We start from the raw sequence: 26,221 nt of genomic DNA on the forward strand, positions 1-26,221 counted from the left end.
TTTTTGGCTTTTTTTTCTTGTCAACCACTGTCTAGGCTAAGGATATACTCCTTACTAATTAAGCAGATGCCATCAGAGCAATTTAGCTGTCAGTCATCTTCTACTTATGAAATCTGTTTCACAGTATTTGCAGTTCTGGCAGCACTAGGTATCAAAGGATCTCCAAATGTCGTACAGCATTTATCTAGCCTGCCTCACAACATGCCCTGAAATAAACAGCAGTCTAGACGAATGAAAAGCAGAGGGGTTGTGACTGACCTGTGGCAACATAACAGGCTAGTGAGGGAAGCAGGAATAGAAACGTTACCTTCAAGTGCAAAACTCCAGTTGTTTTTTTCACTGTGTTTGATTAGGTTCTTTGTATAGAAGGTAATGACACTAACCCAAGATTCTTATCATTCAAACAATCAATTGTGCAAATAGCTAAACATGTGCAAGTAAATTTTATCCCTTTATCTCCTTCCACAAAGACACCCAGAGGCACACTGGACCTCCTTATCTGGGGGAAGTTTTCAGTGGTACGTTTGATCTCACAATTGTCCAACTAACCATGAAGAATGAGTTGCTCCCACTTCTGAGGAGGTAAATAAGTTCTTTAACCTGAGAGGCTGAAGGGGATACAGTAGCCCAGATAGCTCTTTTCTAACCCACTTTATCTCACATTCTTATCTTTTATTAATGCCTGTTTCCAAAATTTTTGCATTTACCATTTTTAGCTTAATGCTGTGCCTTCAAAGTGGAAAGCTGATTTCTTGAGATCTTTAATTTTGAACTCTCAGACTCTTTGTTTGGTAAATATCAGCAACAATTTGGGAAAGTTAAAATCTTCTCAGAATATATCCATTTCAAAAACGCCTGTAGCTATGTTAAGGTTTGAAAAACAGATTATTTTTTTTTTCCCCCAAAAAGATAACTTTTGTGGAATTTAGATGTCATTACGAGGAGAGTGGCTTAACAGAGTATTGTTTCAAATAAGGAAACTTACATTTAAAAAATATTAATATAGTTATACAGCTATAGCTGTGAACTATACTCAGCTACTTTAGTTTTGTTTGCTCTTTTATATGCTTTCTCATGTAATCTTCATCCACTCCTTCCTTGTTTTTCATACTGTTGTATGATCTGAAAATGCAATTAAACATTATATTAAAATGTACTACAAAATAGTTATTCCTTTTATGTTTAATGTTTTTATTTATTGTTTTAAGTAAATGCATGAAACTATCTCACTAAATGCATGGACACAATGAAACAAAAAATGATAGTAAAGACCAATGCTTATGCCTGACAGTGGACTGACAGAGAAAAATTCCTGATAAAATAATTTACAGATATTTTTAATACATAGTATCTTTCTACACAGTGTATCTTTAGACTACCATATGCATTATCCAGCATTATGAAGGACTAAGGAAGATGATTTGGAATGACATCGACCTGGTTCTGTCAGCAGCAGTGAATATCAGAACACAGAAAGTATGCATCCCGGCTAATAGTTCATGCAAGGTAGATAAATGCAAACCAACCAACCAACGAGCCAAAAACCCAACCAAAAGCAGAATGGCAAAAAACCCACCCTGATTGTCTCAGATGTTTTAACCAGTTAAATTACTGAACAGCTGATATTCTGGAAGAACTGTGGATTTTTAAAATGAGTTTTTTAAAAAACAACTGTAAATACAAGCAAAAGCTTATGTAAGCTTACAAATGTAATAGCTATAACATACCACCTACAACCTGTGAACAAGTCCTTTTTTCTGTTTCAGAGCAAGTATGTGTGCCTTTGAAGTTTCTTGATGTATCTCAAATCTCACTGCCTTCTTCCAACTGATTTCACAATAGTACTTAATTAAAATGTGCACCTTCAGCATTTTTTAGAGTTATTTCTAATGAAATTTTAAAGTATTTTTCTTTAATGCTTACTATTAAGGAAACAATAAACTTATAAATATTTATATTATGTACTTTAATTCTTATTTAAAAATACATTTTTTCTGAAAATTATTTTCCTGTTCAATGTTAAAGGATCACGTAAAACATTCTATACAATGTCAGCAAAAAAATTTTATGGAGGTATACTGTATGTTAAATAATACAATATTACTGTTAAATTAGTATGAAATAAAAACCTAGATATACGAGTATTGCTTCTATGTATTTATCATCACAGTTATAACCTAATTCTACATACTTGTGTATTTTGTCAAAAAAACTAATAAATAGGCAAGAAATAACTGCCTGCAAGACAGAATATAGAAGGTGTGTTCCATCGCCGCTCTGAAATTCACCAAAGCATATTCAATAGAGGGAACTGACAGTCTGCATATTATTCAGTATCCAAATATAAATTCCACTGTTTATTTGCTTATTTTAGCCTATACAGTAACAAAACAAAACAGAACTATCCAGACAAAGTGCATGCATATAATCTACACCCTAATAGTAATTCTGTAATTTTGAACAAGTACTTTCATCCTTTGGTCCTGCATAGTTTCACAAAAGAAAATAGACCACGATATTACCGTACTGAGAATATCAAGAGTGGTAACTTAAAGTTACAGTACAGGACTACTCTTTATATGGCAGATGTACTAACTATTTTTTCTTAAAAAATCCGTATTTTCAAGTCTTACCTCTTCAGCTGGTTACAAAGTAGAACGTATGATGCTATAGAATAAGCAACTCTCCTTTGTCTCCAAATTAAACTTTCTAGATTGCTGCTGAGCTATGTGAAATGTGAGCTTACCTCCTTACGTAGCTGTGTTGATTTTGACAACTTCATGAAGGTCAGATGTGGTTTAAAAGCTCTTGCTTCTCCTGTGAAGATGCCCTTTTCTTGAAATATCTTCTTCATAGTCTCTGAGCAGGGAGAAGAATGTAGAGGTACAAAGATATTACATGATAGAATGCTTAAAAATGTGCTTTCTACTGTAATATGAGTCACAGCCACTCCATGTGGGAAAAACAAGATGATGAGTACTAAAAGGCAGAGAGATTTCTAGTTAACTTCAAAGGTACATGTTATTTCCTGTGAAAATAGTCTTGCATTTGCAGTTAATATGGGTCACAAATTTGGCTTTACTAAAATAACGGCAATTAGAAAGCTGTCCACACTGCCTGCTTTTGCTATCAAAATAGGAACTTGACATTAGAACTGTTCAGGAGTTACTCTCACTGGAAGAGTTTTGGAAACTTCAGGAAAATTCTGAGTATGTAACAGAATTGTCTCTCTTCGAAACCACTATTTCCTGTATTTGGTAATCTCCGATTCAGACCAAATGAAATTGAAAGCTGTTAAGTTCTGGCACTGGATTTAGATGGCTATTAGAGAACATATCAGGTATGCTGATGATTTTTGTTTGTTTTTTTAAGCTTTGCTGTTGCCTTCCAAGCTAATTTCCCATTTTTAATGTATACTTTTACCTGTCTACAGCCCAGGCCAAAGCAACAAGAGTATAGTAGCACTGACCTAGTTTACTATTTCCCAACTCATCTGCCCAGTGTAATGTTCCATTTCTTGGAAATACATTTCAGTTTAACTTTTGAATTACGTTCCATATTTCTTTTAGCGGAAATACTTGTAATTTTGAAACAAAGTTTAGATAAAATTGATAAAACCTGTAGCAAAAAATAATACCAGTAAGTAGAATATTTCTACTACTGAAAAACAGAACTGCGATATCTTTTCTTTTCCTTTGCAAATACAACTTCCAATTTTTCACTACCTGTTGGTCTAGCTGACTCATGCTATCCTTGAACTAAAATCAAAAGGGGGGGGAGGAGGGAATCAATCCTATCACATGAATTTAATCAGCCCGTACCATAACAATGTATTTGCATTTAAGTGTATTATTTTGGGGCTTGATACTTCAGCTGTAACAGAAAGATCCAGTGCTTTATTCTCCCACCTGGAAGAAAATGCATTACACTGTGAAGCAAACAGCACAGCTGGCTGAAAAAAAATAGGGAAGGCCCAAGGAAGAAGAATACAGGCAAAGCTGGCTAGCGTAAGTCTGCCAGTTCACACTCCTGTAATATGTTATTCCAGAGTCCTTGCTCTTACCATTTTTTGTTTTCTGTAGTAACTATTTAAGTGAGCTACTTTGAAATCACACTTAAGAAATTTTACAAGTTTGTGCATTACTTTGCAACAGAAAAGTTCTAGGAGAAGCTCAGAGTATTCACTTGGGACCTGGAGATCAAAATTCACTTCTCTTTCTCTGCTGCACATGATTTATAGCCTTAGGCTCCACAGTCAATGCAACTAAAGTTGGGATTTTGAAAGAAGCCAAGGAAATCAAAGACCCAAATGCCATCTCTTAAACAGGCCCACTCGAAAATTCTCTTTCAACCTTCACTCCGCACTTATAAGATGCTGATGAATTTTACAAAAAAGCATTAGCCCAACCTTTATTCTAACTCACAGGATGCTGAAAGGACAACTGGATTAAAACTTGTGAAGCATATACACAGTGGTAATAGGGGTCATATTACTATGGCAGATGCTGAAAATAACCTACCAGAACGGCTGAGGTTGGAAAGGACCTCCGGAGGTCATCTGCTCCAACCTCCCTGCTCAAGCAGGGCCACCTAGAGCTGGTGGCTGGGTTGGACTATGTCTGGATGAGTTTTGCTTATCTCCAAGGATGGAGACCCCACAACCTCCCGGGCAACCTGTGCCAGTGCTCGGTCACCCACAGTGAAAAAGTGTTTCCTGATGTTCAGAGCAACCCTCCTGTGCTTCAGCTTGTGCCCATTCTCGCTCTCTCCCCCCGACCCACGTATGCATCTATGGATATACAAGCATAACTGCTATGTAGATCTATAGATCTATGTATCTCAATCTACAGGACTAGTATATATCTACAGCTATAGCTATGTATCTATACACAAGTACAGCTTGCCTACTTGTATTATTTTAAATTGTGTCTACGGGAAACATTTCTAAATTTACGCTGGATCCCCACTAAGCTATTGTGCAGCTGTGCACACAAATGCTGCCGAACAACAGATTAACAAATCAAAACATAAGACTACAAATAAATGTTTGCTGCTTCTTCAAACTGAGATATGGAAGTTCAAATTATGTCACTTAGGTATGGTGTGCATGTATTTCCATGCATCCAATGGCCTGCTCATTTTCTGATGTTAGTAAGCTAATAAAATGTTACATTTATTTGTAACTGAAATTATCTGTTACAAAGCCATTGTCTGGTTCCTCTCTTTGGTTCTCTGAACTGCATCATTTGGGGACTCCTTGATTTTGATCCAGCAAAGGATTAGTCTTATCAAAACCAGGTTTATGCTACCCTGTGATATTCTGTCTCATGGACTGTAGTCTTTTTTCTCCCCTAAAAGCTCGAAAGTCTTTCTGCCACCATGTCTTATGCCAAGCAGTGTCTTACCTCCCACTCTGCAATTAAGATCTGTGCTGGTGAAGATATCCATCTCTAAGGGTGTCCCCCTAACTCCAGTAAGAGCTTAGTGTCAGACCAATGGTTTGCCAACATGCATCTGATCACAGGATTTTAAGCCCAGTGTTTTCAACGGGGTCGGCTGATCATATAGCACTATAAATGTGTGTTACAATGGGACAGTAGGGCACCTACACTTTACATGGCTGCACAGCAACCACATGGCCTGCGTGTCTCCATTTTGTGCTAAATAGCTTTGTTCAATATCTGCTTCTATTTATGTTTCTAAATTCATCTTTTTTTCATACCTGGCAATTCTAATCAAGAAAAAACATAATGAAAACCTGGGCCAGAGGAAAGAAAGCATAACTTCAGAGAGAGACTGCAGTTTTAAATTTAATAGATTTACATGCGTGTGTCCACCCCATGTTCTCACGGTGATCAGACTTCTCACACAGCTTTGTCATAGCATAGACTGTTATTAAACACCACAGGCTCATGAGATTGGCCGCGCTTGCTGGTACTACAGATAGCCCCAGTTTTGCAGTATTTGACACTCAGGGAAAGCATGACATTTTACTGGTTAAGGTCACTTAGGAACATCATTAGCACAATGTTTCCTTCTTCAAAGATAACGAAAATAGAAAGAAATCTGAGTAGATGGAGGGGAAAAAAAAAAGAAAGGGAAATGTTTTCTGAGAGCACAGGAAGGTTAAAAGATAATGTAATGCTATTAATATCCATGCAGTTCTTGAAAGAAGTGGCCACAAGAAGGGTTTTAAAAGAAATGGGGAAGGAAGCATGGATGCTGTGGGCAAGAGAGAGTTCCAGGCTTATGGGACAGCATGAAAATGGATTTGAAGACTGAGCAAATACACTAAGGTTAAAGTTTATGATGGGGATTGCCTGAACTGAAAGAAATTAGAGGCCAGTGACAAGAAAGGTAGACAGACAATGCCCATAGGTCTCAACAAATGAGGATCTGCCATCTCTCCCCCAAACATCAATATCACTAGCTAGACTGAAAAAAAATCAATCAATATCTGTGTTCTCCCTTATTAGAATCATAGAATAGTTTGGGTTGGAAGGGACCTTTAAAGGTCATCTAGCCCAACACGCATGCTGTGAGCAGGGACAGCTTTAACTGGATCAGGTTGCTCAGAGCCCCGTCCACCTGACCTGGAATGTCTCCAGGGATGTGGCCCCCACTACCTCTCTGGGCAACCTGTTCCAGTGTTTCACCACCCTCATCATAAAAAAAAGTCTTCCTCATATGTAAGTCTAAATCTACTTTCTTTTAGTTTAAAACCATTACCCCTTGTCCTATCACAACAGGCCCTGATAAAAAGTTTGTCCCCATCTTTCTTATAAGCTCCCCTTATGTATTGAAAGGCTGCAATATGGTCTCCCTGGAGCCTTCTCTTCTCCAGGCTGAACAACCCCAACTCTCTCAGCCTTTCCTCGTAGGAGACGTGCACCATCCCTCTGATCATTTTTGTGGCTGAAAAATGTCGGCCAGTCTCAGGCTGACCAATGTTTGCAGCTTCAAAGTATACCCTAGAAAAGTCAAGGCTATTTTTACAAGCTCAATGACTTCCTGGAACAAATTTTTGGACAGCTTTCAGATAGTCTTTCATGAAATTTGAAGTACTCTGCAATACCATTTTGTACCTTATTTTTATAATATCAAAATTACTGGATGTCATCTGCCTCTCTTACATTGGATGTGGCTGAATCCATTAGATAACTGTTTCCCCATAATTAGACTTGAAATGTGATATATGAAACTTACTTGGAACTGCTATATACTGGAAAGGCTCAAAAATACAACAGCTAGATCAATACGGAATGAGTCACAGAAAAAACTGCACATTGAACTACATTCCGTAATACAAATGGCGATATTCTTTTCCAAGATTTCATTAGCTACAGAAAACTGCTACGTATGTACATTTTCTTCCAGTCTATTAATTTCTGCTTGTCTCTAAACCACGTTTCCTCAATTAAAAGGTTTAGAATTTAGAAACAGTATTCTGTCTCTTTATTGAAATTTTTTTTACTTTACACTTAGAGCTGAAGAAAAGCTAAGCATAGATAACTTACAATTAAAACTATCAAGTTAAGTCATGTTAAAATTTTTAAGTTCTTAGTTGTTTTTTAAGAGTATTCTGTTGGCTATCAGTTAGCAGAAGTTTGGGTTTTACACAGAAGCTCTTCTGGTCATCCTTACTTTCCTAATAGCACCGAGTATAATGCACTCGCAAAGCATTACAAGACCCAATTTCCAAGCCAATGAGTAATTCGAAGCCACCTATTGCAGATGCTAATATTTATCACAACCTCAACTATCTGTGACCAGAGGTGAGCACCACGAAATTAAAAACTATTATTTTAGATATCATGTTATGCTTGGAATATATAATCAAAGGCTGCACCAAGCACCAAACTCTCTACCATCCTACTGTTAAGACCATTGTAAATGATAGTATCAGCCTGAGGAGCATCCCTGGCTGCTGCCTGACAAAAAACTACTGACTCCTGAACACCTCAGCAATCCCCAGTCTCTGATGAAAAAAAAAAATGCTGGCTAAACCAGAGTCAGTCACTACCTCATGTGCTGGTGATTTTTATCTCCAAGATGTAAGAAAAGGAAAGCCCTTGCTTCTCATCACTCGATATGAAAAGTGGCTATTTTTTCTCCCCATCAGTACCAGCATTTCTCTGCAAATAGTCAGCTTTACACTGTGCCAAAAGGTAAACCAGAGTCAAGCCAATGCTTCTTCCACTGCTACTTGGTTATATACTACTTTGGCTTTTCTACAGCGAGTTGTCACTGTACCATACCACTACCATCTATCAGTGAGCTATATGGTTCTTTCAAGCATGTATCAGCAGTATGCAGAGGTTGTTCTGTTTCTCTCCATTGCCATACACGTATATAGAAGAAAGATGTGCTCATTCATAAAGTAGGATCCAAGGAGCAGCTGAGCCAAGCAATCCCCACTTTGTGCACAAATGCCAATATGTAAGGTAAGCCTTACAAGGCAAACAATGACAATATGAAGGCTCAAAGTGCTAGACTGAAATAGAAACTTAGGTAGGACTTCTTGATGAAACTCAGTTCTTTTACTGGCTTTAATCCATTCCAATACTTCCTAAAAGTTTGCCATGATCACAAAAAGAAGTCAGTGAGAGTACCTTCTTTTAAACCACAAAAAAGGTATCTTATTGCTTCATTTTAATAAGGTGTTTATCATAGTAATCATTATTCAGTGTTTGACAGCACAATATGAAGAAGAATGTAAATGAAAATCTAAAAGCATTTGCTGTCCTTGCTTTCAGAGAACCATACCTGACATTTTTAGCATTAAAAAACAAATGGGGAGATGGGTGTTTTAGAGGAATGAAGGCAATGAATATAGTGAGTAGCACGTCCAGTATCATTAAATAATACAGCAGTGCTCAGTGGCTTTTCACCAGATCATCGTATGTGTTCTGTACAGAGGGATGTTAACAATCGAAAACACCTCATAGTGAACAATCAAGGAAAAATTAAATGGCAGGTTCAAAGCCAGGCATGCACATGGTTAGTTTGTTTTATATATTTCACATACACAACTACAGTGAGAATAAAAACCGTAATAAACATCAAGGTGCAAAGGTAAAATACTATGACAAATTGAAGATATTTCAGTCTCCCTACTAATTGAATAAACTCCTTGCAACAATTTAAAACTTTGCTTCCAGACCCTCCTGACTACACAACAGCAAATTAGAGATAACCTGGCCTATAAATGCCAAAATCCTCCCATAAGATTTACTTTCTCCTTGCCTTACAAACAGATCCTCTACTTATTCCTGCTACCCCCAACTTCCTTTTGATCAAACCCTTATTCTTCCCCCTGTATCCCCTCTCTGCACCTTGCTGAAAATGCCATTATACAGCCAAATCACATTTTTCTTAGCAAATTGAAAAGATTTTTTCCATTCTTTCTGGCTCCTTCCACATAGTTGATCAAAATTTTAAGACCCTGCATGAAGAGTAGTAGAGTCAAAGGGCAGGAGAGGCACTGCAATACAGTGCTCCAAAGCCAGGCCCCTGTCCCAGGCTATTGCTCTTGTATATCTACTTTAGCCTCTTCTACTTGTCATGTGACACACAAAAAAGGTAAGCTAACAGATTTGGCAATAGCACAGCATTTAATATTCCCATGCAATAAATGTTGAGCTCCAGAGCAAACTGTATTTAATAACTACTACCTGTTGGAGGCACAAACTCATAAAACTAACTGGTGTTACACTAGGCCTTAATAATAACTGTTTGCTTTCACTAAAATGTTTGCCCTTGTTGTCAGCATTTGTCTAGTCAAGGGGCCTAAAATGAAGAAAACTGTCATGTAGCGCAAAGCTGAATTGGAAAAGGTTGCATGCAGAAAACTATGTAATATCAAAAGGCATGAACAATGCTCAGGTCTATTGGAATCAGTCCTTGATGTAAGTACGTACTACCAGAAGGTAGGTATCTTGGCTCTTATAATGAAATCAACAAAAAATTTGTTGGATTTTTTTTCTGCTGGTTATATTCACCACACAATATACCATAGATATATATTTGCTGACATAGATAGTTATATTCTTGAGACAGCAGAACACTGCCACTTTCAACTTTAGAGCACGCTTCTCTTCTTGCTGTGGGTGAGCCAAGTTCCTACACATCCCAGTGAAGTTCTGCTACACACATTAGTAGGAACTATAACTAATGGCACATGGACTAGAAGAAAATCTAACATGTCACAGCAGTACATTTTCAATGCAACTGTTACGGATTTGGACTAGCAGCTCTTTATTCACTTTGTACAAATCAGTTTTTTTAATGGAAAATTATAACAGTTTTGAGTTCTCATTTTTCCATCATGTGAAATGACTTAAGAATAACTGACAAGAGGCAAAATTAATTTATCTTAGCTCCAGCCATCTGGAACTAAAGTGAACTAAATTAACTGAATTAAACTATTTCTCTAGGCTCTCTGAAGTCAGGGCAGTTTAACTCACCCTAAAATAGATGCTAAATGTGTGGTTTCATAATCTTTATAGAAGCTCATAAACCACCATCCTTGCCAAAACAGGCTGTTCCTCTCCAGCCCCAAGCCTGCCACTGCTCCAATCTTTTGTGCCGACAGTCATGTAGCTATACAGTAAGCTGCACTGGCAAACTAAAGAGGTTAAAAATTAGCTGGCAGAGGTAAAAATGTTAATTTAACCACAGTTGAATTCACCATGTGGCTGCACAAATCCCCAGCACAACAAAAGGTGACAGACTGCTTTGGTGTGGTGGCAATGCCAGCTTATGCTTGAGTAAAGCTGTAATGTGCCTAGAGAAGAAGAAAGGCAGCATGACTCGCTTTCCATTTCTCTCTCTTTAGTATGGACCGTTAGGAAAATCAGTTTAATGAGATTAGACTAAATGTCATTTTTAGAAAACTGAAGTTAAAGGAAATTACTAGTTAGGTGTACTACATATCTGTCTAGTGCAGTCCTAACTGTATTAAAATATTTAACCCAACAAACCAATGTTTCTTTAAAACAAAGGACCAAAAGCAAATGAAATAGCTGCATAAACAGAAAAGTAACTTTTTTGTTCATGAAATACAAGCTCCCTCTGATGGTCAGACCATAGCGTGCATCATTCACCCATAAAAACAAAATCTGCAAATCCTGCAGGTAACAAACAGGATTTACTTACTTACTTTTATCAGCTTCAAACAGCATTTACAATAGAATTATCAAAATGAAAATCAAAGCCAAACAATTCATTACCTTTTCCAAATTAATTTAGTACTTCAAATACTCTGCAGTGAAGCAAAGCACGTGAAATGAAGACTTTTTTAAAAATCACTGTAAGTGTATACATCGCTTTTAGCTCAGGATTTCTAAAAAGACTTGAACAAAGAGTCATTAAAATACTCCTAAAATTTCTGTCATAACAATTTAGCAGTATTCCTGGTAGATAAATATATGATGCTAATGTCTTTTAATGGATTGTTGGGAAATAACTAGCAAATCACAACAAATAGAAGATCCCTATTAGCTCTGCTTTTCCTGAACTTTTGTCTGTGGCAAACTTTCATTTACATTGGCATTAACAAACATGCACTTACCATTATAATGTTGTACCATATTCAGACATTATTGGTATCAAACAAATTTCCATGTAGTTTATGGAACTAAATGGGCTCTTACAAGAAGCTCATTTAACTTCATATATTTTCTATTGTTTGTGTTATCAGTATTTCTCCTTCAACATCCATGTAGAACACAAAATAACACATGAAGTCAAAATTCACCTTAGAGCATAGCAGAAATCAAACATAATCTTAAAACAGAAACAGTAATTCTGTAATAAACTAAACTGAGGTTTTGTCAAAAATCAAACTAGCTACAGAAGTGATCTCTCTTTATTGTTCCATGAACAACAGAATGGCTAACATCTGCAGGCAATATTGTATATTTTTTTTCTTTCTGCCAGCTTCAGTTTTAAAATTGCAGTTTTCTAGGGACACAAGTTATATCACATGCAAGCTGTACTAGAAGCCAGAGTAAACTTGTGACTATTAATTTCTGTCAAACATATATAACCTCACAGCAGTATATATGAAGAGCTGATAGCAATCTTCACACAGATCCTGGCAATAGCAGCCCAGCAGAAAAGAGTTTCCAATATTTTCTCTTGCAGCTGTCTCCAGAATTGTGTATTCAGGATACTATCCACAGAGCAGGAATACTAGGCATAATTTTGACATACAGCCTGTTTTGAATTAATATATGAAATGTATTACAGAAAATAAACTGAATGGCACATTTCTGCTAATATGATTTGTTACATTAGAAGGTATATTTATTGAGTCAAGTGCAGGCCAGAAAGTACTACATGGTCTTTTTCCCAAAATGCAACACCTTCAGTAGAAGGTTCGTCCCTTAGAGGATTGTCTGCTAACGTTTTATAAAAACTGCATGCAAACTAAATTGTGTTGCAATTAACTCTGTAAGCATACTGTTATGTTAAAGGAATTATACATGTGATACGCTTGGGGGATAAGGGAGAATCTTAACAACTCTCTTGTTTACCTCATCAGTTCTGAAGAGTTCACATGGATTCTTTTGTTTAATGTTATTTCACATTCCAAATTGCACTGCCCTGAAGGACATCTGTGTAATAAGAAATTATCTATTTTTATCAGGTTACTTGTATTAAATTCTTTGCAATTTAATCTAATGAAGACATACATAGAAACTATTTAGTGTACTCATTTTCTTCCTACTCTTACCTGGCCTTTCCACTAATTTAATATGTAACTAAGCTAACATTTGAAACACACTTGTATAATCTCCAGTGTTACATAATTACAGACCTAAAAACTTTTTTTCTGGCACAAGCATCGATACAAAAACTGAATTTGCTTTCATGAATTATAGGTTACCCATTATGAAATAATATTAGCACTTCCAAGAAGGCACAAAAAGATACTCTGAAATCAGCAGCAATTCAGAAGTTACAGTTATCACAGTCACTAAGAAGTGTTAAGATAGCATATCCTGCAGTCATATCCATTAAACATTTTCAGTCGTTTTACCATTTTCTTCTGGTAATGTTCAGCTCCCTACCCTGTTTCAGAACTAAAATCCAGACAAAACAAACATCACTGTATAAGTCTAGAGACTGAACAACAGGCCTAAGGCCAAGAAATTATCCATTCGATTGGCAAAAGTAAGCACCATTTTTACTAAACAGCAGTGTTAAGTGAAAATAATAATATACAGCTGTAGTTGTAATATAAGCAAAGAATGCTCACCAGTGAGCATTAGTAGTTATGCTTTACAAAGAAAACATAGGTTTGCTTGTTTGCTAGATTTGACTGTACTAAGTTTGTCTACTAGGGAGGACTGTCAAACTGAAAAACAAAGGTGGACATCTGATCTCATCTTTTACTTGTCTAATTCTGATCAAAGTCTGGTTCACTAGTCTAAGATGTTGTGGTGGGTTGACCCTGGCCGGACACCAGGTACCCACCAAAGCTGCTCTGTCACTCCCCTCCTCAGCTGGACAGGGGAGAGAAAATAAAATGAAAAGCTCATGGGTTGGGATAAGGACAGGGAGAGGTCACTCAGCAATTACCGTCACAGGCAAAACAGACTCAACTTGGGGAAAATTAATTTAATTTATTACCAAACAAATCAGAGTAGGAAAATGAGCAATAAAACCTAAATCTTAAAACAATCTCCCCCCACTCCTCCTTTCTTCCCAGGCTCAACTTCACTCCCAATTTTCTCTACTTCTTCCCCACAAGCAGTGCAGGGGGACAGGGAATGGGGGCTGCGGTCAGTTCATCACGCGTTATCTCTGTCGCTCCTTCCTTCTCAGGGGGAGGACTCCTCACACTCTTCCCCTGCTTCAGCATGGGGTCCCACCCACAGGAGACAGTCCTCCGCAAACTGCTCCAATGTAGGTTCTTCCCACGGGCTACAGCTCTTTACAGACTGCTCCAGCGTGGGTCCCCCACGGGGTCACAAGTCCTGCCAGCAAACCTGCTCCAGCCTGGGCTCCTCTCTCCACGGGTCCACAGGTCCTGCCAGGAGCCTGCTCCAGCGTGGGCTTCCCATGGGGTTGCAGCCTCCTTCGGGCACATCCACCTGCTCTGGCGTGGGGTCCTCCCTGGGCTGCAGTAGATATCTGCTCCACCATGGACCTCCATGGGCTGCAGGGGCACAGCTGCCTCGCCATGGGCTTCACCAGGGGCTGCAGGGGAATCTCTGCTCCGGTGCCTGGAGCACCTCCTCCCCTCCTTCTTCACTGGCCTTGGTGTCTGCAGAGTCATTCTTCTCACATATTCTCACTCCCCTGTCTGGCTGCAGTTGTGCGGGTTTTACCCTCCTCTTGTTAAATATGTTATCACAGAGGCGCTGCCACCATCACTGATGGGCTTGGCCTTGGGCAGCAGCAGGTCTGTCTTGAAGCTGGCCAGCTTTGGCTCTGTCGGACATGGGGGAAGCTTCCAGCAGCTTCTCACAGAAGCTACCCCTGTAGCCCCCCCTGCTACCAAAACCTTGCCACACAAACCCAGTACAGATGTGTAGAAAATCACTCATAACGAACTCCTTTATTTCCTGTAGTTAAAAGATATTTGGCTCTCCACGTCTAGCAACTTCAATTATTTTGGAGTTCTTAATAATTAACTATAAACTTCTCAAAATCAAAAGTTACTGTCACTAACAGAAACCATACATCTCCTTTCACAAAAGGTATTTGAAAGGGAACAGTTTATACATTATCTCACTGTTTCTAAAACACCATACATACAATATTCTGTCACCTTTAAAAGAAATCTAGAGACAAACTCAAAGACAAGGATGAGGAAGCATATCATCCAAAGGACTTGGTAGATTCAATCTTTGAAATAATTACGGGATTATTGGACAACCGAAACCTCTCTGGAACTTAAGTACTGTTCAATTTCTACCATACTGAATATTAGAAATACTTCTCTATCGAGCGCTGCTTAAAATAATAAAGCATTGCCCAATAACAGCATAAGCAATTTGGTAAGCTGAAAAGCTCAGAGTCTTCTAGTCAGCCTTTCTTTAAAATCTGAGTTAAAAAATACTAAACATTTTCTAAAGGCACTTCAGAAATTGAACTAATGAATTGCTAGAGAAAGCACTGTACTAATAAAGACCTTTTCCATCTTTTCTCTGTACTGGACTGCAAAGAGGTAGCGTGACAGCAGCAGTCTTTACTACTCGGCAAAATGTCCTATATGGGCTATTGCAGTATTAAAAAATGGTGTGACCTCACATTCCTCAGAGCACAAAAGATAATTCATCAATACTGAAAAACTCTTTTAAAGAGTCTTTCCAAGGAATAGTTGGAATTGCCGGGATAGTTTTAAAGGACACCAATGAATTACAGACAGTACTGTTCACTGAGAATTTTTATTTAATATCTGTAAACAACATAGTTTAAGTGTAGGCTCACAGACAGATAAAAAATGCCACTCTGCCTTGTTTTGGTCTATGTAGTGACTGCTGTTTCTCAGCTGATATTTACACTGCTTTTAATTTACATATTCCTACTGACTTGAACTGTATCTTTGGATGCATTTTATCTGACTGGCAAAGGCAGCGGCCTTAGCTCCACTGTTAAGACAGAACTGAGAGTTTCGCTCTTGAAGTGAACATGTGGGTGCACATGCATAGTAGCATGTACCTGCCACATCTTTCAGTAACTTCCTAATTGCCAAAGGAAGGCAATTAACATTGAACAAGCCACAGACTGGTTCCACAACAGCTCCAAAAAAAATTTCAGGCTAAAGCAGCATGGAATCCAACTCCATTCCTCTGGCAGATGAATCGTATCTTTCTCCTGAATTCCCCTTATCCTCCAGGAGTGTAGAGAAGGTCCAGGTTTTAGTTTATATATAAATGTACCATAAAATACATATATACATGTATACATATATATGTGTGTGTGTATATATGCTCTTATATGTGTGGGAGTCATAAGTTACACTTAATTCACTCAGATTTAAGACTGATATGTATAATATACAGGAAACACAAAACTTAAAGACTCCCCAGACCACGGAAAAGGAAAGAATGTCACTGTCTCTCAGTGCTCTACTCAGCATGAACACAAAGGAGAGAACTATGTAACTTTGCAAGTCAGGTAAGATGCATCAAAGATAGAGTTCTTAAGGTCAGTAAGTATGAATACACAAATTGAAAGGGGTATAAATATCAGCTGAGAAACAACAGACAGTATTTGGACCAAAACAAGGTAGAATGGCATCCTTGTATTCATCTACAAACCTGCACTACATTTTTTACATGTACTAAATAAAAAGATATCAGATAACAGTACTGTCTGTAATTCATTTATATCCTTTTGAACTATGCTGGGAAATTTGTCACGTAGCCTTTGCAGTTGTTAAACTAATGTTGACTAAATTAGCACCAACTTATCTTTGTGCTCCACTCCCATCTAGGTTGTCAAAATGTTTTAAAACACTTAAACTATATTGACAAGTTGTACCTGCTATTTCCATAAGTATAGCTGTATGATCGTTTTCTGCCAACTTCACAAATCCAACTTCATTTCTGAAGTGATCAATTCCTTGAAAAGACAAATCCACGGTTTTTCCTTTTAGGAGATCTTCTACAAAATCCTTGCTGTCTGAAAGAGCACCAACTGCTCTGTCAAGAGGAAAGAAAATATCTACGTGAAAGTCAAATATATTAATACTATTTACATTGCTATTAATCATTCTATCAAAAAATCTCAGAAAGCTTTATTAGTATCAATTTATTATCTATTCGGGTACTTCCTATCAATGCAGTCAGTATTATTATTACCATTTTATAAAGGTAAACTGGTTCATACACCCTGCTGTAAAACCACAGAAATAATAAGGCAGACCAGCAGCAGGTGTAATTCCTCAAAAGACTTCATCTCAGTCCTCAAGGTGACTAGATATTAAGATGATAGCATCTCTATCATTCTATGCATCCCATTTAAATAAGATGCTTACTGGGAAGCATTCAGTTCTCCATTCTTAAATTAATTCACTTTTTTTACCTTCTGATAGGTGAACTGAACACTCGAAGATTCTGCTTCATTCAAAGTTACTACAGACTGTTACTTAATATTATAAACAGAGCTTAGTGACATTATATATATATATATAAAATGATAAAATTATATGGAAATTACTACTGAGCTCATTGAGAACTGTTATTAAAAGAAGTACTATCCAAATTGATGATTACTTTCTTTAAGAGATAAGTAGCATGCACATAATCTACGCGTACCTTAAGAAACAGAAGCAAACCTGGTAACCTTTTAATAAACATTTTAATTAGCCATATTAAATGCATGTACGATTACATGAAATATTTGTTTTGACCTGCACTTGAAGTGACTCACATGCTAAACACAACCTATATAAATATTCTTAGTGTCTTCTAAAAGATCCCTCAACATGCTCACAGTTTTAAATTTGATTTCATTGAATAGAATTAAGAAAACTTTTCACTAAACCAAAATTGACTTTATAAACGCTAGATGGCAGTGACAGGTTAAAAACTCTCAAGAGAGTTTATTTTACTTTTTCTGTCCTAGCTGGATGAGAGCCATCACCATGATTTCTAAAGTAGGGGTAAATTATATTCTTTAAGCCTGTACAATTACAAACAACTCTACACACGTTTCCATTGTATTTAACAAGATGGACTCTTGATGAGAACTATGCATTTAGTTGAAATGTAGACCAGGTTAAGAAAAATGTTAAGGTTGATTACATGACAAAATGTCCTTGACTGATGTAGTCCTCCTAGGTTGTAGATTAAAGCCCTATAAAAATAACACAGAAGTACTTTAGCTCCTATATAACCACTTTAAACAACAATGCCATTACTTGTTCCCTTGGCAAAGATATTTTTCTTTGAGCATAGTCTCTCCCACTTACCTACCCTTCTATCATCATTAGACAAGCCTGTTCCTATGTCTTCTGTATGTGCTATACTTCAAGACCTTTCAAAACCACCATCTAACACTGATTATACCTGTCAGATTACTTTGCAGGTAATCATGTCTAGATTTATTTACCAACATGAACCTGAAACTTGTTCCAAAACAAGTACGGATATTTTAAATACACTGTGTCAAAGATTGCAGCGGGCTTTCAAGTAGTGAATCATGCACATACCTAAAATCCATCTCTGGCTTTTTTGCGTCTGAGAGAATCATGGAAAGCTCTGTTCCCCAGCTGAACAAAGATTTATATTTACATACTGTTGGGTGTGCTGCAGAACTCACTGACCAGCTCAACTCTGCCTCATGAGGTCTACAAAAGGTCAATTCAAACAGTGCAGTGTGTTTTCAGTTTAGCACTGTGTCACTGAAGATTTAGCTCTACTTTTTCTGTTACATATAATCTTGTAAACACTAAAATATTTAGAAAAATAGTTGTCATCTCACTCTAGTATATTTTGTATTTTCATATTCTATCAACCACTTTGTAATGTCTAACAATTGCTTTGTAAGACTAACACATAAGGACAAACATTTCCACTGAAGTCAATAGCAACAAACACAACAGTGCTATTTTCTTGTTATGCCATACTAAAAAGTATTTATGATGCCAAACAGTAGTTACACTCAGTGCAACTAACCCACAGGGATAACAAAAGTTTACAAGCATTTTGCTCCAAAGTGGAGAAAGGGAAAAAAACCAAAATTAAACAGCATATTCTAAGTGAATACAAACTAGGATTACAGAAGCAGTGTTTTTTTCTGTATTGTTGTAATGTACGTATTATAGCACTTAAAACTGATGTAATTGCTTTTTAGAAAGTTCTGAATTGTTAATTTTGATTACTTGTTAGAAAAAGCAACCTTGCAAAAACAGCCAAACTGAATCCTTCCAGCTCTCATATTTATAATGAAAAGGTTAGACTCATAGAGTCTTTGACAAATAACAAGCAAGAACCACCTGACGCTATAGTCTGGTAATGAAGGCATTCACTGCAAAGACAGGCATCCTCATTTCTAGTACCTGATCCCACGACTATGCATACAGTTAGTATGGACTAGAACTCCTTTGCTTGAAGGAGTGCTGTCATGACTCTTTCTTGCTTGCTTTCTTTACGGTTTTTAAAATCTCACATTCATGATTTCATACAGTCCTACAAAAAGAGATGTAAAGTGCATTCATGAAGGCTAGATCGTGGCCAATCAGTTAGGAAACTCACATGGGAATTGCAGGTCTAGATTCCCTTAGATAGAAAGAGCGGCCCAGAATACAGATCTTCCATTTTCAGGGTGAAAGCTGTATGTACTAAAATAGCATACAAAGGGCTTTGTGCCGAATTGAATGTTATGTTTAGCACATTCTTATCACGCGTTTTGACTTCAAATAGTATTCAACACATTTCATTTCTGTATAGACAGAGGCACTATTGTGCAAACACAGTATAAAACCTGTAGATATCTAAGTAACCTAATGGATCCAAACCTAAGGATCTATGAACTCTCAAGATGCCCAGCTGACTAGCTGCACTTTGTGTGAGAGATTACTCTCACCCCACATTACACACAGGTTCTTTTGCCAGCCTGAATCTTGGTTTCTTTCCATTAACCTGGTATCAAAAATTGGTGAAGCAAAGAAAGGAAAATTCAACTTTTTATTCTTCAAGTTCTCCCAAAAGATTAAACAGAAAACGTCAGTTATGGAAAAAAAAAAAGAATCCCGTATTATACAGAAAATGCAATCTAGAATACCTGAGGATAGCTGAGCTAGATACCTGAGGGGGCATCTGGCCAGGGAAGGGGTGAATCACTGGGGAAGCTGCTGCTGACTAGAGGACAGCTCCTGGGTGCCTGGACCGTGGAGTTCTGCTGGGAGAGGCAGAGAAGAACTCCGTAAGTGCGTGCTTGGGTGGCAGTCAGACAGCGAGAGCTGAGAATGAGCTCAAGGAGTAGCAGAAGATACTGAATTTGGGAATATTTGTTTTGATATACAGTTTAGGACTGAAAAAATATTCATGAGGAGGCATACTTGCCTTTGAGATATCCTCTCACATTCCCTTTTTAAAAAGTTCACACTTGAAACCCTTTTTAAAAAAACATCTGGTGTACACAGTCAGTGGTTGTTCTCACTGATTTCCAGGTGCTACCATAGTTTGCTCATCAACCAGGGCAGGAGGAAGCTGGTGTGCCTACTCCAGTAGACAAAAGGCACATGGAGAGAAGAGGGAGTCTAGCAGATCTAGTATCCTTTGCTCTCATTTCTATTCTCTGTTCCTTGCTATCTGTTCCTCTCCCTTCAGATCAGACTGTTGGAGGCGAGGATACTGACAGACTCACATCCTCACAGGAAAGGTAAGAGTGTAGTGGCCTCAAGGATATAGCATTCAAGGAAAGAAGTGTGAAAAACAAGCAGGGAAATTGATTTAGATATAGTGATACCTCATTATTTTTACATGTGTTAAATGTTTTCAGCCAAAATACTTCTACTTACTAGAAGCATGCCCATGACTACCAAATGGTTCCTACATTCTATCTTGGATTCTTGCTTTCTTATGAGCAATCTGCGCTTTAACAGCCAAACCTTCTGGGGGGAAAAATTACTCGACACAGACTTACTGGACACATTAATTTGTAACTGTATTACCGTAACCAAAGCAATGTCTCACTGCACTTATTCATCACTTGATCTAGATAATTCAGTACATGGACTGCATGCCTGCTAACACCGCAGAGAAAAACAGTGAGAGAGAGAGAGAGATATATGACAGAGGGCCCCTGAAAGAACTCATCTGGGGGAGATGAAACCATGAGGCTTGTCTTTCACAGAATTATAAGGATCTGATGAATTTTGATTCATTAGCAATTCACTACAAAATTGACACATAAGCAATGGAGGATTCCCAGATGTTCATATAATGCCAGTAGGCCATTTATCAGCATTTCACATAATACTTTGTTACAGTTACTGAAGTGTTTGCAATCTCAATTCTGCAATTATAATGTGCAAATATAGAGACATCACATATGCGGGCCATTGGGCACCACATCTACATAGAAACCATTGAGAAAGTCTGTGTAGAGCAAGACTATAAAATACAATGTATGTTTTCATTTCAAGTCAAAACTACAGCTAGGCACACAAGTTATTATTCTGAACATTCATAAATTACAGCTGTATAGATAGACTTAAAAGTCTGAACATCTTTGTATTCACCATTGAACTTGTATGTTAAAGTAGGCTTGTCAGGTAGCAGTACAACATGTGATAAACAGTAAAAAACCCCAAAGAACTGCATTTTTATAAAGCAAGTAGTCACATCTAACACTTAGATACATGAAGTCATTGTATATTACATACACCTTTCCACAACTGTTCTACCTTTTATATGATAAAAAAATTAGCTATATCACTGAAGCAATATAAAAATTGTACTTTTGATGGGGCCTAATAGCCACCTCTCTTTTAGTGTACTTAAATTTTGAGTGTAATACATTAATTTAGGGACATAAAAAACCCTCTAACTGCATGAGGCATTAGCCTGGAGCTAAGGTTTACTTTAATAAAGTCTTTCAGTGACAGTTACTAATTTGGCTTATAACATTTGCTAAGCTATGAAATTCTGAAAATGCCCATTAATCTGTTCAGTGTCCCCTATATCAAAACATTGTTTTAAAATAATTACCTTAGCAAACATGAGATTTGTGCATGCGAGTTCAGCACACGGTATGAAAAATGCAAGGAAAAAAAGCATACTTTGTTCGGAGCTCATGACATACCACAAGTTATGAAAACGGCTAATATTAAGATTATGAATTAATGTTCAGTAACCCTAGGAATTTAGGGCTGACAGAAAATAAGCACTAGTTACCCCTTCTAGTCTTTTTATGAACTCCTCCAGCAAAAATACTTGTATATACTTAATTTAACACCAAATACCTACACGCTAATTTCTTCTTCATTGGATAAATGCATCACTAACATGGTGACATGCAACGAGCCAGAGTGAACCATTGCTTTGGAAAGCCTTTGATCCTTTTGCGTTATTGCATCTTGGACAGCCTGAATACTGCCAGTAATCTGGGAAGACAGACAAGACACAGAAGCTGTTACAATTACTGTATCCCATCATGCAAGTGAACAAGAAAGCACACAAACTGAAATCAAATGTTTACATAAAAATAATTCTAGCAGAAGAAAATGTTATCCTCTGACAAAGCTGTGCTAATTGACCTAAGTAAACTCAAAGTGGGTACGAATGGAGTGATTAATAAATCACTGGACACTCCCCATCACATCTTAATAGGAGTTTGCTTCCATAAGTATGATAAATTCCTGGGGCAGATTAAGATCATCCAGTTTTACACTGCCAGTAATCCAAACAAAAGGCTTCTTCAAGGACCTTCTTTGCCCGCTTTGCTAAACTTGTATGTTGCTATGTGCAGACAAGTGTCTGGAAAAAGAAAGAGATCTTTGCAGGATTGGGCATATACAAAACAGGAATATTCAGTAAATAATTTGTAGAGATATCAGATTTACAATTCTGATTATACTGTCCAGTGGACAGATATAATTTATATACTCTCTTCAAACATATTTTAATGACTTTCCATACAACATGTATACAGTTCTAACTTCATCAGTCTTTTTCTTTAAAATTATTTGAATTAATTTTCTTCACTGAAAATTATTTGTATGGTTATACATGCTTTATAAATTCTATCTAAAATATTTACTGTGCTTGCCATTATGATAGTTGTATTGTAGTGATTAAAAAAAAAAACAAATCAAAAAACCCCTGCAACAATTCTTGAATATGTTAGTGGAAACTAAATCAAGTCCAATAACCTTGACCATCTGACAAAATGAGTTATTTCTTAAAGCATGATAAGCAAAGACATTACAGATAAATCAGGTTTGGTGTATAAAGTCTAAAAGAAGCATGTAGAAAACGTCAATCTGATTTTTTTATTTATTTGAGGCTCGGTGGCAAATGCTTCACAAATATACTGTATATATTGACTTTTATATCATAAGCACAAATAGCTCTTAGGTTAAAAAAAAAAAAAGCCTTCATATATTTTGGTAGCTCTGTTAATTGTAATGAACACATAAATTTCCTGAAAAAAACACAATTTAGTGGGAGTGGTCAGGAATTCACTGACCAAATTTCTTAAGATGAGTTTTGCCATGCAGGAGTTTTACCTAATGTGCCATAGATATCTAGTAGTGCCATGTAAATAAAAACAAATTATAACTGAAAGGAACCACCTCAAGGAGGGTGGAGAGGAAGAAGGAAGGTAAAAGCCACTTGCCGGAAAAAGGTGATATGGCATCTACAAAACCACAAGTGTCTTAGGTAGTGTAAGGCATATGGAGAAAATTGCACCAACATTTTGATCATAAATCATGTTGTAATATGGCCATCTTCCTTTATATGTTCCAACTGATCTTATCCTGGATAAACAACCCTTTTATTGTCTCAGACGTAGGAGAAATTTAACCCACATTTCAGCAAAAAAATGGTAAAGATGATCCTTGATAATTACAGTGTATTGACTGCATAATTATTTAAGTTTATAAACTAAAGCAAATGCAGTTATACCTCTAAGGAAAAAAACCCCAAACTTCAAAAATGAAATCACTTATCATATGAATTACAATTTTATTCCATTTTCAACTCTTGCTTCTAAACTTAATTTGCACCTGAGAGCTGGCAAAGAAAAAAGAAAAAAAAAGTGTCAAGCCCTCCAGAATACAGAAGACAGGTATGGAACTATGTTATCATAGCAGTAAGACCATCCTAGCTCTGAAAAAGATCAAAGAGCATTCAGATTGGCAGCCAACACCCTACATCCCCTTACCCATATAGTTTCCTTCAGTAGTACTTCCAAGTCCCTTCCTGCTCGTGTCCTAAACTACCTCCAGCTCCTTCATATAGTTCAGTTCTGGCTTGGGCAAGATGCAACACATGCTGTGGCTGATTTTCAGCTGTAAGGGGCTGACTGGCTAACAAACATGCAGATATTAATTTGTCAGCTGGCAGGTCCAGAAGGATGGGTAATTGCCACACTCACGCTACAGTCTTCAACACAAGCATGTTCTTTCAAGGCTCTCTTTTACGCACTTTTACGCTCTCTTTTAATCACCAACTCCACAAAAATTGTAGGAAATTAGTACTGCATAAATTAAAAGTTTAAATTGCTACTTAACCTGCTATTTACATTACTTTACAAAGTTTTATGTTACATTTCAACTCCTATCATGCTATTTCTTTTAACTTGAGATTTCCTAACTTAACTAAAAGAAATGTCTGAAGGCAGATCATACTCAACAATTCCCCTCTCAGATTATTTTAAAAAGTGCTCCAGAATAAGGCCTCAAATACTGATCTCAGTGTCCCCTCTCCCATTACTTGGAATATGTTATTCTGTAGAGTAATAAAATAACTTAGTTTGCTTATTGCAAGGGTACTACTAGTAGGTGAATATAAAGACTGTAAGCGTTAAAAAGATTTAACAGATTAATTATAATTATAATCAAGACTGGAGGATCCTGAAAGACTAACCTACCAAGTGATAACACATCAGATGAAATACAACTTTAAAAAAAATTACCAGAAAAGGATACAATGATAATCACCCATTTAGCTATTTTTGCACAAGTAATAATGCAAAGTTCAATATAAATTAAAAATTAATGGCACACCACATTCTATTTCTGAAGATTCAAAACATAATTAAAATGAAAACAAGGGAACTGTTCAATTTCCAAGAGGAATAGTTCATTAAATTTTCCAGAAATATCCCTTATTACAAAATAGTTCTTTGTGTAAAGCTTAAAATACTATATAAAATATGAAAAAAAGAGTACTAATGCCTAGAACACTTCACTGGAATAAAATCAGATCCTCAAAAAAAGAAAGGTCTCGCACTGCTAACTGAAATACTACCAGTAATTACCAGATTCCCTCTGTTCTCACAGAACAGATAGTACAGATGTAGGATGATTTAAAATTCACCTGAGATAGCTCCTGGTATTAAAAAATAAACCTATATCTGGAAATGGTGGTAAACAGTTGGGTTTAACTTTTTAAATATAATGCACCTGCTTTCCTTCTTTGCAGACGCAAAAGGTATCAAACCCATATCAGAGACATCCCACAGCATGTAAGAAATCATTCTCATTCACTGTCTAAATGAGAAAACACATGCTAACTACAAGAAAATACAGTTTCTTAAAGAGCTCTCTGCACTTCTTGAATCCATTTGTACATCTCACTAAAACAACAGGTTGTTTGAATTTTAAATAAGATGATCAATTTTACTAGAAAATGTTAAACTACAAACTGCCTAGTTAAAACAGCAACAGATCCAAATTTAAATTCCTATCTATAAGGAGAGCTAAAAATTATGCTAGGGATTTTCTTATTAAATTAAATAAGACTGTCTCTCTCCCCTATTCTAAGTGAATGACAAAATAAGCAATACTGGGACAGTACAGAGGGGAAATTTAAGTCAGCTTCAGTCAAAATAATGTGAAATCCACAAGACTGACAAACCACATAAAAAGATAAATATTTTTCCTCTAGATTTTTCCAGATAAGCAATTTTATTTGCAAAAATATTACATAAAATAAAGTTACTCTTTGAATAGGCTGCTAATGTTCCTTTAAAAATACCTGAAAAAAATTATTTTGCTCAAGATCAAACACTGTTCTTCTTATAAACACATGCAGCTGTTGAAGTAATTCTGGTTATACCAAATTAGTATAATAAAGAATATCACCTCTGGATTAGTAATTGGAAGAGAAATGAAGTAATTCGGCTGATACTGTTTTTTCTTTTTCTTCTTTTTCTCACTGCCTTCTTCAATTTCCCTTCCAGCAGTTCTCTTTCTTTTCTTTTTTATATTTATTTCAGAGGTTGCATGCACTGAAGAGAAAAAAAAAATACTTTCAGCATACAGACAAATCAAAACAAAGACACACTTAATATCATGCCAACAGGAGCTGGACTTCAGTCAACTGACTGGTGCATGTCTTCCCAGTCATCTGATCTGCCCATGGTCTGAACTGTCTGATTGGGATCCTACTCCAACCTGAATTAATGTAGTCACACAAGTGGAGTACCATACTTGAACTAACAGCCTACACCTCTAAGCAGGGTTTATAAGCTGCTAATATAGACACGCAGCTTCCAAACTACTGGGTTTCATATAGCTAACTCA

General features: G+C 36.8%; 1 protein-coding gene across 1 annotated transcript in view; it reads right to left on the reverse strand.

Annotated features, from left to right (window-relative positions):
• The window catches only part of AKAP7 (A-kinase anchoring protein 7), an 89,041-nt gene that overhangs the window by 58,470 nt on the left and 4,350 nt on the right, over positions 1–26,221 (reverse strand). The window contains exons 3-6 of the mRNA XM_075707979.1: positions 25,781–25,926; positions 21,936–22,072; positions 16,501–16,661; positions 2,747–2,859 (exon numbers count right to left, since the gene is read on the reverse strand). Coding sequence (XP_075564094.1) covers positions 2,747–2,859; positions 16,501–16,661; positions 21,936–22,072; positions 25,781–25,926 — 557 coding nt within the window. The remainder of the gene's footprint in view (positions 1–2,746; positions 2,860–16,500; positions 16,662–21,935; positions 22,073–25,780; positions 25,927–26,221) is intronic.

The sequence above is a fragment of the Pelecanus crispus genome, chromosome 3, assembly GCF_030463565.1.
Source record: "Pelecanus crispus isolate bPelCri1 chromosome 3, bPelCri1.pri, whole genome shotgun sequence".
NCBI classification, from domain to species: Eukaryota; Metazoa; Chordata; class Aves; order Pelecaniformes; family Pelecanidae; genus Pelecanus; species Pelecanus crispus.